Source organism: Schistocerca cancellata, chromosome 10 (assembly GCF_023864275.1).
Source record: "Schistocerca cancellata isolate TAMUIC-IGC-003103 chromosome 10, iqSchCanc2.1, whole genome shotgun sequence".
NCBI lineage: Eukaryota > Metazoa > Arthropoda > Insecta > Orthoptera > Acrididae > Schistocerca > Schistocerca cancellata.
In genome coordinates, this window is record NC_064635.1 from 64,501,698 (window position 1) to 64,520,769 (window position 19,072).

The window sequence follows — 19,072 nt, forward strand, 5'->3', positions numbered from 1 at the left end:
ATTGCCTGGAACCCTCCTCGCCTTAACCCTCATTAGTCCCCAATCTCCACTACCCATTCTGGCAAAGATTGCCATTCATCTCAGATGGAGCTGCAGTCTGGCCTTAGTGCGCGGAGATGAATGTGGCCGTGTGTGTGTGTGTGTGTGTGTGTGTGTGTGTGTGTGTGTGCGCGCGCCCGCGCGCGCCCGTGCGCGCATGTTCCATTTTGTGTGAGTCTGACAATGGCCTTAGTCCGATAGCAGATATCTAGTAGTGTCATTTAAACATGCTTCAATGCCTCTTCTATGTGGCGAGTAGCAATCTATCCTTTTCATACTGCTGCTATTTCATTCCAGATTTTTTTGTTGCCCACATATTTTTGTTTTAATTTCACAGTACCACTCATTTGTAGTCATTTACAAAGTATCACATAATATAATAACACAGTTAGTAGCTCAGATGAAGGCTTTCTGTATGACGTGAATATAAAATGCAGGGTTGTCAATCTCGTGAAGCTGTTTAAAGTCACCATATAGTGTGTGTTCAGACTTCGTTCCAAAGATATCCTGCAGCATCCTCTTAAATACCTCCAATCTGTGCGGGTAGTACGAGAGACGGAACCTGTTCAAAAGAGGTCAAGCAGTATATTACTTTTTGGTTCTAGAAAGTAGCAGCGATGTGGCAGCTTAATTTCTTTTCATGAAAAACATTGAGTTTAAAACAACTGACAAAAACATTGGTGAATTTTATAATTACCTAGCAATTGTGTCATCAGGAGTTACTCCGTTTTGCACATTCTTCTCTTTTTCGTCAGACATGTCGAGCAGGTAGTCCAGAGTAACTACAGTCGGCTTCGCTTCCACGTACAGCACGGAAGTTACAATTTCTGTTGTCCTCTTACTCTACAAATTAATACAGAACTTCAGTGATACCAGGGAGGTGTGACTAATTTTATGTCATTTTGTTTACTGCTAGTATGTTAACTGACTGCAAAACCACACTGAACAATTTGAGACAATTTTTAATTCTTTTGCCTTAATTTACAATATCACTTCATAAAAATCAGGAGAAGAAACATGTACTTATTTGTTATGACAAAGTAGGAAAATTGTTTACCTTAACTTCTAATTAATATAATTTATTTTCAATTACCTTATCAATAAATCTGCAAATTATGGTCATTCACATCTATTAAATATTCTCCAACATGCTACTTGTATGGTAAAATAATCCACCTCAGCATAAAAAGTAGCAGGTGACTAGAAAAATCAATGTCTCACAAAAACTAGGGGCAGAAGAGTTGTCAAACGGGGAAAATGTTAAGACATGAAACTGGGAGTCCCATCCAGTTCAAAGTAAATAAAAATGCATTTATGGAAAAAAACACATTTATTTGTAACAGGTATCACTCACTATGTATTTTTGTGACATACCACAGTTTTCATGTTATTAGGAAAGGTGATGTTGTGCATAATAGTACAAATGTAGACAATAAAAAGAATTTACAGCCATCGAATATATCAACCGTTAACAGTAAATATATAAAATAATGGACTCATAACCGTAGATCACTAAGTTCTGTAGTCTGCCCAAAATTGACTGGAGATAACACACAGTCCTGCGGGCAGTAGATGGAGAAATACCACAACCCAGTACAGTTGCCTGGAGCCATTACTGCTCATGAGACTGGAGATCGAGATGCAGCACAAGACCTGTCAGAAGGAGCTACTTTCTGTTACTCTCCATTTCTCGGTGCTGCTCGACACAACCTGTTCAAATTCTGTTACATTGTGCTCCAGCATAAATGAATAAGTCAGCTATTTATTTATTTATTTATTTCGGTGTTCTACTATCACAAATGTACAGGGTGGTATCTCCCCTTTGAATTCAAATGCAATATTTCCACTTCTGGAGTAAACAGTTGCAACAATGGACAGTTTTATGCAATAACTGATTCATTCTTCTGTCAGCATTTCAGTTTACTTCATCAGTGAAGTTAGACATTTCTGTTTACACTCTGCAAAATGACTTTCTCAATGGAAGAAAGAATTGAAATTGTGGAAGCATATGTGAAAGCAGGTTCAACTAAGGAAACTTGTGGAATTTTCAGGGTCAAGTATCCAGACAGAGGACTGTCAGCAAAGAGAGCAATACAAAGTATGCAAAAAAACTGACAAACCTACTAATCTGTGCAAAATGTAAGATGACAAAGAACTGTTTTTGTTCGCACACCAGAAGTTATTGCAGATATTCATCAAACAATTATTCAGAGCCCAAAGAACTCTACGTGTAAATTGGCTCAACAGGCACACGTAAACAAATTTGAAGATATATAGTGTGACAGTTCTGTAGCAATTATGGGAAGATGACAGTCAGAAATGTGCAGATAACTAGCTGTGTTCTCCCTACTAAAAAATCCTCAATCCAGTCACAAATTTCACGGATACCCCACAAATCATACTTTTGATAATAAGCATAGGTCTGATACTGAGTCAAATTGGACATCAAGAAATTTTGCACATACCTGACTGCCTCAATTCATGGCTTTCAGGATGTCATGCAAGAAAAGTGTGAGTTGGGTTTCACATAATCGACCTTTTTTGAATCCATGCTGGTTGACACAACGGAGGTCATGCTGTTCAAGATACCTCAGCATGATTAAGCTCAGAATATGTTCAAACATTCTACAACTATTGGATGTCAATGACACTGGACTGGATTATAGTTTTGTCGTCACTTCTGCTACCCTTCTTGTCGACATGTGTGACCTGTGCTTTCTTCTAACTACTGGGCATGGTTTTTTGTTTGAGGGACTTACAATAAATTGTCATTAACAAAGGGACTAACTCAGCTACAAATTTGGTATAGAATCTGATAGGGAGTCTAGTGGTTCCCATAGATTTGCTCAGTTTTAATGTTTCTCAATGCCACTATCACTAATATTTATTTCATTCATCTTTTCAGTGGTACAAGAATTAAAAATTGGGGCAATACCCCTGGTTTTCCTTTGTAAAGGAACATCTGATACTGGAGTTAAGTATTTTTGCTTTTGCTTTGCTACACTATGTGAATATGGATTGGGGGTAAGGAATGAAAGAGGAAGCCGTCTCGTAGAATTTTGCACAGAGCATAACTTAATCATAGCTAACACTTGGCTCAAGAAATATAAAAGAAGGTTGTATTCATGGAAGAATCCTGGAGATACTAGAAGGTATCAGATAGATTATATAATGGTAAGACAGAGATTCAGGAACCAGGTTTTAAATTGTGAGACATTTGCAGGGGCAGATGTGGACTCTGACCACAATCTATTGGTTATGAACTGTATTTTAAAACTAAAGGAACTGCAAAAAGGTGGGAATTTAAGGAGATGGGACCTGGATAAACTGACTAAACCAGAGGTTGTACAGAGTTTCAGGGAGAGCATAAGGGAACAATTGACAGGAATGGGGGAAAGAAATACAGTAGAAGAAGAATGGGTAGCTCTGAGGGATGAAGTAGTGAAGGCAGCCAAGGATCAAGTAGGTAAAAAGATGAGGGCTAGTAGAAATCCTTGGGTAACAGAAGAGATATTGAATTTAATTGATGAAAGGAGAAAATATAAAAATGCAGTAAATGAAGCAAGCAAAAAGGAATACAAACGTCTCAAAAATGAGATCGACAGGAGGTGCAAAATGACTAAGCAGGGATTGCTAGAGGACAAATGTAAGGATGTAGAGGCTTATCTCACGAGGGGTAAGATAGATACTGCCTACAGGAAAATTATAGAGACCTTTGGAGAAAAGAGAGCCACTTGTATGAATATCAAGAGCTCAGATGGAAACCCAGTTCTAAGCAAAGAAGGGAAAGAAGAAAGGTGGAAGAAATGTATAGAGGGTCTATATAAGGGCGATGTACTTGAGGACAATATTATTGAAATGGAAGAGGATGTAGATGAAGATGGAATGGGAGATACGATACTGTGTGAAGAGTTTGACAGAGCACTGAAAGACCTGAGTCGAAACAAGACCCCGGGAGTAGACAACATTCCATTAGAACTACTGACGGCCTTGGGAGAGCCAGTCCTGACAAAACTCTACCATCTTGTGAGCAAGATGTATGAGACAAGCAAAATACCCTCAGACTTCAAGAAGAATATAATTCCAATCCCAAAGAAAGCAGCTGTTGACAGATGTGAAAATTACCGAACTATCAGTTTAATAAATCACAGCTGCAAAATACTAACACGAATTCTTTAGAGACGAATGGAAAAACTGATAGAAGCCAACCTCAGGGAAGATCAAATTGGTTCCGTAGAAATGTTGGAAGACGTGAGGCAATACTGACCTTATGGCTAATCGTAGACGAAAGATTAAGGAAAGGCAAACCTACATTTCTAGCATTTGTAGACTTAGAGAAAGCTATTGACAATGTTGACTGGAATACTCTCTTTCAAATTCTAAAGGTGGCAGGGGTAAAATACAGGGAGAGAAAGGCTATTTACAATTTTTACAGAAACCAGAAAGGGAAGCAGTGGTTGGGAAGGGAGTGAGACAGGGTTATAGCCTCTCCCCGATGTTATTCAATCTGTATATTGAGCAAGCAGTAAAGGAAACAAAAGAAAAATTCGGAGCAGGTATTAAAATCCATGGAGAAGAAATAAAAACTTTGAGGTTTGCCGATGACATTGTAATTCTGTCAGAGACAGCAAAGGACGATAAATAGTTTGTAGAAGAAGAGAATAGAAGCTTTCAAAATGTGGTGCTAGAGAAGAATGCTGTGGAGGGTAAAAATTGTAGAGGGAGACCAAGAGATGAATACACTAAGCAGATTCAGAAAGGTGTAGGTTGCAGTAAGTATTGGGAGATGAAAAGCTTGCACAGGATAGAGTAGCATGGAGAGCTGCATCAAACCAGTCTCAGGACTGCAGACCACAACAACAACATTGCTACACTCAATTTCAGTTCCTGTCTCATCCATGAGTGACACGACAAGCAGAATTTCTTTGCATTTTGTGAGAGATTTCTCAACAATATTCTGCAATGGTAGTTGTCAAAGACTTTTCACATTGCTGTCTTGACAGCGAGATGCATTTCATTCAGTGTTTCTCTATCTATATATTTATGCTTTGTTTTACACCTATTATGCAGTAGTCTCTGTTTCTTTACAGTGACTGTACACCATGGAGGGTCCCCCTCCCATCAACTTTCCTATTGTGTACACATTCACAACCACTACCGTGGGGCCGAGAATGCCGCCAGGAGTCGTGCTGAGGCAGCAATCTGCTGCCTGAATGACCGTATGTGATGACAACTGAATAAAGAATGTTATACCAAATGAGCTCTCCTGACTCCGCACTTGCTGTGGCAGGATGGTTTCCACACACTCAATTCTCCAGTAGAAACAGCCATCCCGGCTAATAGTGGAGTCCGCATTGCTGATACCGTTATAGTATATGCAATGTTAAACATACTGTATCATCACCAGACACTAAAGGCACTCCCTTGTCGATGTAGCTGTCCTTCCTTGTCCTTGCCATCTTTACCATTTGGTTCCAGTAGCTCAAGTTCATTCCACTGATAACACATTGTTATACGAATATTCTGGGCCAGCCTCTCGATTCTTTCCCATAATTTTTCTTCAAAGATTTTTTTTCTGAAGCTGTTATGTTGGTAGAGGCATTAATTTCTTTGGCTGTTTGTTCTTTCTGTTTTCAAGCTGTTTTAGTGGCTCTTCTCACATCGAAATCTCTCTAACTTCTAATCTTTGCTGTTCTTGAGTCCAACCTTCACGACCACAGCTCAAAATGGTCCAAATAAATGTTCTGATGAATTTCTTCCTTATTTCTGTATTAAGATGGTTGTTTATTAATAAATTTCTCGGCACTGTGACCAAATCGCTGGCATCTGTAACACATCAGAGGGAAGGTACATAAGATTTGACCCAAAGTCAGAAGAAACCCTGTCACGATTTGGTAGTGATGGAGGACTGATGGTCACAATAAAGGTGTCATCTTCTATGATGGTCACAATAAAGGTGTCAGTCTTCTATATTTCACCTAGGCGTCAAAAAATAACCGAAAAAGTTGAAAATAAATAAGTCATCAGGTCCAGGTGTAATCCCGGTTCAGTTTTACAAAGAGTGCACCACAGCATTAGCCCCTTACTTAGCTCGCATGGACTAAGAAATCAACCAACAAGCAAAACATTTTCTTCAAACTGTGGATGAAAAGCAACAGTTAAACTCCATATTCGTGGATTTCCAAAACGTATTTGTCACTATAGCTCACTGCACGCTGTCGACAAAGGTCTGAGCTTACAGATTAGGTCCCAGGTGTGTGAGTGGCTTGAAGACTTTTTAAGTAGTATATTCCAGCACACTGTCCTCAACATCGAGTATAACATTTGGATACAGCATTAGTAGTGTGCAGGTAGACACCGTCACATCGATTAAACATCAAGGTGTAACGTTTCAAAGTGATATGAAATAGAATGGGAATGAATGTTTGAGGATTGTGGTAGGGAAGGTATTCTCGAATATGGATTGAGTGGTCAGCATCCCCACAAGGTCTGACTGAAGGAAGACATTGAAGCAATTCAGAAGGACACTCCTAGATTTGTTACTGATATAAGTACTACTGAGATACTTCATGAACTCAAAAGGGAATCCCTGGATGGAAGACGATGCTCTTCTCATGAAGTACTATTGCAGAAATTAATAGAACTGACACTTGAGGCTGACTGCAGAATGATTCTACTGCCTCCAACATACACTGTGCATACGGACCATCAGTATAAGATGTATGAAATTAGGGCTCATACGGAGACATACAAACAGTCATTTTTTCCTTGCTCTATTTGTGAGTGGACCAGGAAAGGAAATGACTAGTAATGGTACAGGGTACCCTTCTTATGGTGGATTGCGGAGTATCTATGTATATGTAGGTGTAGATTGTTTCTTTGAGTTCTTTATATTACATTAACTGTTCTGTGACCATGTGCATCGGCTTGTGTATCTCGATTACAATCTCATATTCAACTAATTTTGTATATTGCGTTAAAAGTTCCACCTCCTTCGCCTTGTTAGTTTCGACCAGCAAGGAATCATTTTACAATTTTTATATGTTTTAAAGTACAAGAAAGTCCTGCTAAACCTTTGTGAATATAGAAAGGGAACACTTTTTCAAATGTCCTCTTCTTCTTGATCACCAGAAACACATTCGGACTACTCTCCCTCAGTCTTTTCGTCGAGTGGTTGTCACCGAGAGCAGGTAGGGATATAAACTAGCAGGCAGGAAGAGACCCCCTTACCTGGGTAAGCATTATACAACTCAGGTGCTATTTGTTCCTCACAGGCTGCCCACTACTGAGCATTTCACCTCAAGAGCCATATATCTCATCAGCACACGGCACACATTGAGGTCCAGTGTTTTTCTTATACATCCTTGTGATCTGGCCAGCTGAGCCTAAATCTCTGTTCCCTGTGACACACACAGTTCCACCTCCATGACACACAGCGGTCGCTGGAGTGTGCCTGCAACTTACAGTAACAGAGGACAGTTGTCACTCACTGGTCCCGAGGTCAGGAAACCCGAGTTCACTACACCCGTACCGGCAAACAAAGTTGACCTCCCTGAGGTGCTCCCATTTGGCACAGACTGCACGGCTCATGTGGCTTATCAAATGCCCCAAATGCGGTGAGTGTAGCCCCGGAGCAGCTGTTCAAAATGACGAACATCAGCTTCGATGCATACATTATGGTGGTCAGTCAGACTCTGCTGTACACTCACAAATGCACCTGTTGCCTACTATCAGATTTTTTTATGGGGACTCATATATTTAAGCTTGAATTATAAGCAAACCAAGAGCTCTATTGCAAAATCAGATATACTAATATTTTTCTTGTTTTATTGTGCATTAGCAGTTTGGTTTTAAAGTTCAATATGTATATTTTTTTTTATTTTAGATTGTAGTAAGCCTTGTCTTATTTTTGGTGTCTTCCCTACAAACTGCTCACTTCAAAAACTATATAGCTTGAAATGTGTTGGTCCAATGTTAATGAAATTTTAGTAGGTTATAGGAACTTATATTGTTAGTGGAAATCTCAAGTTACAGAATTCTTCAATCACCCAATAAAGTTATTACGATTTTTGAAAAGTAATTTTCTCTCAGCACAGGACAAACACATAACGGAAACTGTGGGTTTATTTTGAAGGTCTCTTTTGTAACTGTTATAAGCTACAACAACTGTGACCTCAAGTGTAATACAGATTTTATAAATAGTAATATTTAATACTGGTTTGTGCATCCTGGGCCTTGGGAATAACAGAGGGTGCAGTTGTGGAATCAGGTGCTATGTTTTCCAACAGACAAGGGGTTCGTAGCAACAATGCATTCATTTTCACAGCCGTGCAAGCTGTTAACCAGAACCAATCTTAGATATCACTCTTTATAAAATCCATATCACACTATATGGTCACAGTGGTTGTAGCTTCTCGCAACAACAAGAGAGACATTCCAAACAAACCCATGGTTTCTGGAATGTGTTTATCCTGGGCTGAGAAAAAGTTACTTAAAATAAACCGTAAGAGCTCTTTTGTGGGTGACTGAAAAAATCTGTAATGGATATTTCTACTACAAATATATGCACCTATAAATTATTAACATTTCATTAATGTTGGACAAATACATCACAAGCTATATAGTTTTGAATCGAGCAGATCATAGCGAAGAGCAGAAAACCGGAATACCCTTACAACAATGTAAAATAAAATATATATATCAAACTTTAAAACCAAATTGCCTCATATAGCTGAATGCAGAATAAAACAAGAAAAATACTGGTAAAATCATTTTGTGATAGGTCTCTTGGTTTGCTTGTAATTATAGCTTAAGCTTGAGTCTCCATAATAAAAAATCTGACAGTACTGCCCGATGAGAAGGGTAGGCAGGATTCTACTAAACAGTTCCCCCTTCAGTTTCTATTATTGTGTCATACACTGGCAACTTAAGGGAACCCATAGGAAAATTGCTATAGGACAGAGATCTGGAAATTGTGCCGGATGTGAGACATCACTCGGGCACTTGCGGCCATCGAAGTGGTGAAGGCCACAATCCTCCTGAAACCACATCCTCTTACGGTCGATGGGATGTGCTCTTCAATAGATTTGAAAACAGTGACCTTTCTGAGCGGTGACTCTGTTTCACTGAAAGATTTCCTTGAGATGTCCTTCATTTTCTGGGTTGAAATTCAAAATTTCTGTTAACCAATTTTTGTTATTTGTGAGAGCAAGATTTATTTCTTTAGTTTTCATGGCCATAAGTGACATTTTGTAGGTTTCCTCATCACTTATTAGTGACTGCTCCAAGTTCAGCTATGATTCACAGTTTTTTATTAATGCATCTGCAAGTCATAGGTTATGGTTCAGGGAAATTTGGAATTTCGACCCCATAAAGGCCGGACATCTCAGGGAAATCTTTGGGTTGAACAAAGTCACCACCCAGAAAGTTTACCATCATTTTCTTCATTACCGTCATCTGACATATTTTGTGCCACACCATATCATTATGTAATAATCTTGAGTACACGAGATTTTCACAGGAACACACCTCAAACTGTCATTCCCAGACTTCAACATCAATGGACTCCAATAGGAATAAAATATTGAATTTCAAACAGGAGGGAGTTGATGAAGTATTGATCTGCATTGAAATTACTGGAAAACAAGCGAAGGCAGAATATCCAGTGCCAATCTAACAAATGTCAAATGTATGTTCAGATACAGATCAGCACATACAAATGATAAGTACACAGCTAGATGACAAATGCTTATGCACATGTTTATCTCTGTCACACTTGAATATGTGATGGGACACAGGCCTGGAGTCAGAGTACCAGCAGACAGTGCAAGGTGATACCCCAGGTCACCAAGTGCACCGAAAGTAGCCATGATTAAGCAACAAGTTGAAGCCACCTTTTCTGATGGAACTCCACAACTAATTGTTTCTGCACCAGAACCTGCAATGGTGTCGCTATTTGTGTTTCGTCTTACAAAAAACAATTCCACTGACCTTTAGGTGATTTCTTCTCTTGCAGTTTGTCCACATGCCTTCCCTTTTACAAAATGTCAATGTTCATCGGCTAGACAAAGCTGTAGTAGAAAATACATACCTCTACAGCTGACATCAAAATGTCTTTCAGTGTCAAGTTACGTGAACGAGTAATTGAAAGGTAGTTTGTGTGTAAAAACTTCAACTTCTTTGATACAAAACACCATCAAGCCAGTGCTACAGTTTTGTCTCTCACAAGCAATCACTAACTCATTATAGCCAGTAAGAAACAGATTGTCTGTGACAGAACACTCTCTCAAACATTGCACAATTTGGCCTCTACGAATGATCAGTTAGGGGTTGCGCCTTGTACAACATGCCATGTGGATTTTGGCTATTAATAATTCTCTTAAGCTTACAAAATACACATGAACGAACTGCCCTCTACTGACTGATATACATCGTAACCAATCAAATATTAGTATTAACCCACGCAATCCTGTGTCTTACTTTTGACCAATCATAACTTAATAATTTTTATGAACAGTTTATCAAAAGAACAAATTTATAAACTCCACAAATATCAAAATAATTCCCTCTTTGAATAACAAAATTATCATAAAATATATATTGTTTTCCGAGTCCCATAATCTGCCTAGCTGTAGTTTACAATTTCTCTCTTTCTGTCCACAGTTCTAATGCTAAAATATACTCAGTTAATAGACAGAAAAATTCACACCATCAATCACATTAATTAACAGATTAGCAATAATTGATCATCAATCACATTAATTAACAGATTAGCAATAATTAATGGAAGTCATTATAATGGCAATAAATACAGTTCTGTTTCCCAAATATATGGTTTTAGCTACTTGATAATTTCATAGTTCAGAAAATGCTGACACCTTTCAGTCACAGCCGAAACTACTTGCAGCTAGCTCCTGGATCCAAGTGCATCTATCATGCGAGACACGACTTGTGTATGAAGCTGTTTGCCTGCTACTGCCCCTTACTTACATAAGTGTGACGCAAGGTGCTACACCTCGAACCTTAGCGCAATCTGTAATGATATCACTCAGAATATCTCTTTCTCTCAAAGAACAGTTCAGTTTGTTCTACTCCTTCAAAATTCCCTGAAATTACTCCATTTCTTCAGGTAAGTTCAATCACCCTCAGAATTCCCAATTTTTTAGGTTTTCCAGGCAAGTTGTAGCACTGCGTCTTCAATGAACATCAGGTGAAGTGGCCCATCCAGTCTTCAGCCACACTACCTGATACCTCCATGCATCCTACTGTGCAAAAGCATTTCAGTCAAGAAACTCAGCCAGATAAGCGTGGCTCCGACAGACAAGCATGTCATACGTATCTACCTGTCTGTGGCAATAGACTTATTCTTATCAAGATGACGCTGTCATGAAACTTTTCTCTGAATGTTCATTCTGCTTTCCAGGCCATAGGTCCTGCTGCACCATACATTAAACATACACCACGCTCTCCCTTAGATGCACGATCAGAACTGTATACAGTAGTGAACTCCACAGATGATCGAGTTGTTTCTTGAGGTAGCACCAACAATACTGATGTAATTAGCAGCTGTTTGTCAAGAAACGAAGGCAGTTCACAAACAACTGTCTCACGCACACCACCCCTTCAAAGTCTTCTAGTAACATCTGAAATGTTTCCGTCCAATAGTTTTTCCATGATCTTAAAACACTCATTTTTAGCTCCTCTAGCAGCCCAATAATAATGGAACACACAATTTCCTGAAAATTCCTCACTTTAGTCAGCAAAAGACTCAAGTTTATTTCTTTTCTTCCTCAATGGCATCAGTACGTGTAAGAAAACCACTTATAACTAACTACATCCTTCTGCCTTCGTGCACCACAGTAAAAGTAAAGTAAAAAGTAAATAAAACTTCACATTGGAGGGAAGCCCAGAACTGGACACGACTAAAAATGAAAACCTGAGATGTGCAGTTTGCTGAAGAGAATGCACAGATTAGACCACTTAACTTAGCAATTGTTTCATTCTTTCACAGAGATCATAGGGTTTAGCAGCACAAGACAGACACTTTTCCCGAGCCATAGAAAAAACCTCCCAGACCGACTGTCAACCTGTAACTCTCACTATTCTCACAGAGATATGAATACTTGCAAAAATTCTCCTATACCAATGTTCTAATCGCCCATACAAGATAAAAGAAATAGAAAGAATCATTGGAACGTTAAAAAATAGTTTTGACATATCTTCATATTAAAGCTGCACAAATGTCACAAAACCATTTCTATCAAATTTCCATTAAGCAGAACTTACATTGTAGTACAGACAGTGCTTCGGAGTTTTCCCAGTCTCCAGAATGTCGTCATAGTTCCGATGATCAATGAGAAGCAATCCTCCACGTTTTACACATTTCTTGAAATTTTCCAGAGCCTTCCTGCAGCAGTAAAAAACAGAAGTTTTGCATCATTTTTTTTACATCAGAATGGTGAGAAATATCAGTATTTCATTCATTTTCCAACTATAGAAAATCAGCATAATAAACACAAATACGCATAATGGATTTAAAAACCTTTATTTACAAAATGAAGTATCACTGTCATCTACCACTCTTGCTTATACAATAAAACCCCCTTTTTACACTTTCAGTAGAATGTGTAAATGTAAAATGCACAAAAGCATACAAAACAACAAGCAAAAATGAATAAATTACTCTTACTGTCATTCTCTTTATAGTGTTCAAAATATGAAATAAAAACAATTAAAATTTTGCCTGTTTAAAAAAGTCTGAAATGTGGAAGCAAAAGTCTTTTGAGAAACCACATTAAAAAGATATTCACATTCTAATGTGAGAATTATTATTCACAGTCATTATAACTTTATGGTAAATAAAAATTGTAAAACAATATTAGTTAAAACATAAAGACGGCAGTCTTTGTAAACAGAGAACAACGGGCATGAAATCTACAGCTCGTTGCCGACAAGGATGGTTCATGGATGTCCTGGGTGAGAAAGTGGTTGGAAACTGTTGTCGTGTTATGGAGCACATTGAGGAGGTATGTTTACTTCTGACATCAGGTCATGTCAAACTTAAAACTGTACGGATTAACGTATTCCACACAGAAGTAATAACGATTCGTTGATTGGGAGGTCGTTCCAAGGCGTGGCAGGCAGCGAAAGACGTCCCTGGAGGCTGATAAGAAAGCCTCCCCAGTGCGTCTGACAAACAGGTTTCAGGTACTGTCTCTGGCTGAGCCAGATGCAGCTGCCTGCCCTGTTTCAGAGGATGATTCTCAGCCTTCAAGGTCCGGGCAATCGCAGAGGGTGGGCTTATTGGTAGTTGGGAGCTCCAATGTTAGGCGCGTAATGGGACCCCTTAGGGATACGGCGGCTAAGGAGGGGAAGAAATCCAGTGTGCACACCGTGTGCATTCCAGGTGGAGTCATTCCTGATGTGGAAAGGGTCCTTCTGCATGCCATGAAGAGGACAGGGTGAAGCCAGCTGCAGGTGGTGGCTATCTGATTTGGTGAAGGCTGCCGGTCTTGCTTACAAGATGAAGACAGAGCTCACCATCTGCAGCATCATTGACAGAACCGACTGCGGACCTTTGGTGCAGAGCCGGGTGGAGGGTCTGAATCAGAGGCTCAGACGGTTTTGCGAACATGTTAGCTGCAGATTCCTTGACTTGCACCATAGGGTGGTGGGGTTTTGGGTTCCGCTGAATAGGTCAGGAGTTCACTACACTCAGCTGGAGGCTACACGGGTAGCAGAGGCTGTGTGGCATGGACTGGGCGAATTTTTAGGTTAGAAGGGCTCGGGAAAGTATGGGGTGGGCTGCAATCTCAAAGGGTGCATGGCAAATACAGGACGTGCTTGGATCAAGGAACAGTCGGAATTGTAGTTGTAAATTGTTGTAGTTGTGCTGGGAAAGTCCCTGAGCTTCAAGCGCTAATAGAAAGCACAGAAGCTGAAATCGTTATAGGTACAGAAAGCTGGCTAAAGCCTGAAATAAGTTCTGCAGAAATTTTTACAAAGTCTAACACGGTGTTCAGGAAAGATAGATTAGGCAGAATTGGTGGTGGAGTGTTTGTGTCTGTCAGTAGTGGTTTATCTTGTAGTGAAGTCGAAGTAGATACTCCGTGGAAATTGGTATGGGTGGAGGTTATACTTAACAGCTGAACTAAGTTAATAATTGGCTCCTTCTACTGACCCCCAGACTCCGATGATATAGTTGCTGAACAGTTCAGAGAAAATTTGAGTCTCGTAACAAATAAATACCCCACTCATATGGATATAGTTGGTGTGGACTTCAACATTCCCTCGATATGTTGGCAAAAATACTTGTTCAAAACCGGTGGTAGGCAGAAAACATCTTCCGAGATTGTCCTAAATGCTTCCTCCGAAAATTATTTCGAGCAGTTAGTCCACAAACCCACGCGAATTGTAAATGGTTGCGAAAACACACTTGACCTCTTAGCCACAAACAATCTAGAGCTATTAGAGAGCATCATGACTGATACAGGGATTAGTGATCACAAGGTCGTTGCTGCTAGGCTCAATACCATTTCTTCCAAATCCACCAGAAACAAAGCCAAAATAATTTTATTTAAAAAAGTGGATAAAGTGTCACTAGAAGCCTTCCTAAAAGACAATCTCCATTCCTTTAGAACTGACTATGCAAATGTAGATGAGATGTGCCTCAAATTCAAAGATATAGTAGCCAGCAATTGAGAGATTTATACCTCATAAACTGATAAGAGATGGAACTGATCCCCCATGGTACACAAAACAGGTCCGAATGCTGTTGCAGAGGCAACGGAAAAAGCATGTGCAGTTCAGAAGAACGCGAAATCCCGAAGATTGGCTAAAATTTACAGACACGCGAAATTTGGCACGGACTTCAATGCGAGATGCCTTTAATAGGTTCCACCATGAAACATTGTCTTGAAATTTGGTAGAAAATCTGAAGAAATTCTGGTCGTATGTAAAGTACACAAGCGGCAAGATGCAGTCAATACCTTCGCTGCGCAGTGCCTATGGTACTGTTACCAACGACTGCGCTGCTAAAGCGGAATTATTGAATGCAGTTTTCCGAAATTCCTTCACCAGAGAAGACAAATGGAATATTCCAGAATTTGAAACACGAACAGCTGCTAGCATGAGTTTCTTGGAAGTAGATACCTTAGGGGTTGCGAAGCAACTCAAATCACTTAATGCCGGCAAGTCTTCAGGTCCAGATTGTATACCGATTAGGTTCCCTTCAAATTATGCTGATACAATAGCTCCCTACTTAGCAATCATATACAACTACTCACTCACCGACAGATCTGTACCTACAGATTGGAAAATTGTGCAGGTCGCACCAGTGTTTAAGAAGGGTAGTAGGAGTACTCCATCAAACTACAGACCTATATCATTGACGTCGGTTTACAGTAGGGTTTTGGAACATATACTGTATTCAAACATTATGAATCACCTCGAAGGGAACGACCTATTGATACGTAATCAGCAAGGTTTCAGAAAACATCGTTCTTGTGCAACGCAGCTAGCTCTTTATTCGCACAAAGTAATGGCTGCTATTGACAGGGGATCTCAAGTTGATTCCGTATTTCTAGATTTCCGGAAAGCTTATGACACCGTTCCTCACAAGCGACTTCTAATAAAGCTGCGCGCCTATGGGGTATCGTCTCAGTTGTGCGACTGGATTCGTGATTTCCTGTCAGGAAGGTCGCAGTTCGTAGTAATAGACGGCAAATCATCGAGTAAAACTTAAGTGATATCAGGTGTTCCCCAAGGAAGTGACCTGAGACCTCTGCTGTTCCTGATCTATATAAATGACCTGGGTGACAATCTGAGCAGTTCTCTTAGGTTGTTCGCAGATGATGCTGTAATTTACCGTCTAGTAAGGTCATCCAAAGACTAGTATCAGTTGCAAAGTGATTTAGAAAAGATTGCTGTATGGTGTGGCAGGTGGCAGTTGATGCTAAATAATGAGAAGTGTGAGGTGATCCACATGAGTTCCAAAAGAAATCCGTTGGAATTCGATTACTCGATAAATAGTAAAATTCTCAAGGCTATCAATTCAACTAAGTACCTGAGTGTAAAAATTACGAACAACTTCAGTTGGAAAGACCACATACATAATATTGTGGGGAAGGCGAGCCGAAGGTTGCGTTTCATTGGCAGGACACTTAGAAGATGCAACAAGTCCACTAAAGAGACAGCTTACACTACACTCGTTCGTCCTCTGTTAGAATATTGCTGCGCGGTGTGGGATCCTTACCAGGTGGGACTGACGGAGGACATCGAAAGGGTCCAAAAAAGGGCAGCTCGTTTTGTATTATTACATAATAGGGGAGAGAGTGTGGCAGATATGAAACGCAAGTTGGGGTGGAAGTCATTAAAGCAAAGACGTTTTTCGTCGCGGCGAGATCTATTTATGAAATTTCAGTCACCAACTTTCTCTTCCGAATGTGAAAATATTTTGTTGAGCCCAACCTACATAGGTAGGAATGATCATCAAAATAAAATAAGAGAAATCAGAGCTCGAACAGAAAGTTTTAGGTGTTCGTTTTTCCCGCATGCTGTTTGGGAGTGGAATGGTAGGGAGATACCGTATTTACTCAAATCTAAGCCGCACTCGAATCTAAGCCGCACCTGAAATATGAGACTCGAAATAAGGGGAAAGAAATTCCCAAATCTAAGCCGCACCTGAAATTTGAGACTCGAAATTCAAGGGGAGAGAAAAGTTTTAGGCCGCACCTCCAAATCGAAACAAAGTTGGTCCATTGTAATATGAGACACAATTTAGGTCGAATGAATGACGATACAGCCACAGTCCAACATAATGTTAGACTGTGATACAGCTACAGTAGTTTGGTTCTAGTCGAAAGCTTAGCAGTCAAGCTTTACCAGGTAGCCATTGCTATGCGTCAGGTGCTCCGTCCGTATTTATACGGATACCCTTCCTTTTTCACGTGCTTCGTCTGGTTTGAATCGATTGCTTATTTTGCTTTGATCTGATAAGTGCCGCTTTCAATGTTATAGGTGTTTACGTCAGTCACTCTAAGCTGAAAATGCATTACTATACTGTGTCATGCATTGTTTGTCGCATTCTGATAGTGCGTGTTTACGGCCTGTCGCTGCTCGCGGCATGGCTTGCTTTTGTGCGCGCTACCGCCGCCTACAATTTAAAAAAAGAGAGGAATCGTCACATTAGCGAAAAAATGGCAAGAGACTGCTATTTGTTGTTACTTACACTGCTGCTTTCTTTGATAATGATCAACAAGAACCAAATAATAGACTGCATATGATATAACATGTTCTGAACGAGAGTTTGGCGAAAATTTTTCTCCGTTTGAAAATCTTTGCGGCCGCTTCTTTAGTACATCAAATTCTGCACAGAAATTAGTCATCTTAGATTTAAAAATCTAGTCAATTGCCATGCTTCATTTCTGACTGTATCACTATTAGGTATAAGAGTAATACGAATATAAACATGACACGATACGTATATTCTTCCGCGTTTGCTGTTGTCTCACTCTAGTTTCGTAGTTCATTTGGCAGACAGGATTTAAATGAGATAGAAGCAAACACGAAAGAATACATGGCAAAATGTTTATATTCGTATTATTCTTGTGGTGAAGAGAATACTGCATGTGATTCAAATTTCATCAGGTTCCTATTAGCAACCATCTCTTCTCACAGGTAGGAAAAAATTCAGAACGTAGAGTTGGCCATATTGACAAAAATCCCAGTATTACCAGTCGGATTTTCGTAGTACATTGAAATTCGAAGATGAACAATACGGAATTTGTATTTACTTCGTTGGATAATGTATGAAAATGCAGTGGTCGAAACTCGGGCGGAGAAAAATGCTCGTCTTCCAATTTTTTTTTATTTTATTTACTGACGCAGAGGTTTTGGCGCCAGTATTCATCTTTGTGCCTACAAGGGATGCCTGTGTAGCGCTACATACATTCGACGGCAGAAGTTAGTTGTGGCGGCACCTATGAACATTTTTCAGAACTTCCGCTTGCTTTGCACTCGATTCTAAGCCGCAGGCGGTTTTATGGATTACAAAAACCGGAAAAAAAGTGCGGCTTAGATTCGAGTAAATACGGTAGTATGATTGTGGTTCGATGAACCCTCTACCAAGCACTTAAATGTGAATTGCAGAGTAATCATGTAGATGTAGATGTAGATGTAGAAAATCCATTATAGAGATAGCCACCTTCAAAACATGTATTTATTTGTATAAATGACTGTGAAATTAAATTAAAGCTGTTGTAACACAACACAATAAGCAGATGGAAGGTTGATACTAGTGCTCCTAGCGCCAGATCATGGTTATCATAAAAGCAATGACTATCCAACCCTTCCAAACACTTCCAACTTATAACACAGGCAGCTGTGACCCACACACCGACAATGAACTTCTTACTTCCTGCACTAACTCTCATTCACACAATCAACAACTTTGCATATATTAAAAGTTTTCTGCTTTGTTGCAAAACTGATTTTGAGCAGGAATACAATGCACTTTTTGAAGAAATATGTATGAAAATCAACATAAAAGGTCTTGCTAATGCCAAACAAATGCAAAAAAATGTTGCAACACGGAATCATTAATGAACGAAAAGCGTTGTACTGAGAGAATAGGACTTCTGTTGGGACCGACAAAAATGATCATAAAAAGCGGGAAAATGTAACATGCGAGAACATAAAAATGGGATTTTACAGTAGATCTAAAAATGTGGTTTTACAGTAGATCTGCACAAACGAAAATGAAGATGGGCTACCATCAATGATTACTGCACAGCACATATAAACATGTAAAACATCAGTAAGGTTCCAGCTACAATTCTCTCCTTCCCTCCCTCCAATCCACAACCCCCCCTTCCTTCCTCCCTCCCTCCCTCCCTCCCCCCCTCTCTCTCTCTCACATGATGGGTCTGAGTGGAAATGGCAAAGTGAGGATAATAAAAGATAGGAGTCACAGATCTGGGTATGTGGAGCACAAGAGACTGGAAGTAGGAGGAAACAACAATGAGAGAAGGGGGAG

The 19,072-nt window shown here is 39.7% G+C and overlaps 1 protein-coding gene across 1 annotated transcript in view; it reads right to left on the reverse strand.

Moving 5' to 3' along the window:
* Positions 1–356: 356 nt before the first annotated feature.
* LOC126106894 (glycine N-methyltransferase) overlaps positions 357–19,072 on the reverse strand; it is an 85,064-nt gene continuing 66,348 nt past the window's right edge. The window contains exons 5-7 of the mRNA XM_049913309.1: positions 12,325–12,445; positions 737–882; positions 357–601 (exon numbers count right to left, since the gene is read on the reverse strand). Of these exons, the coding sequence (XP_049769266.1) occupies positions 436–601; positions 737–882; positions 12,325–12,445 (433 nt within the window). The 3' untranslated portion in view covers positions 357–435. The remainder of the gene's footprint in view (positions 602–736; positions 883–12,324; positions 12,446–19,072) is intronic.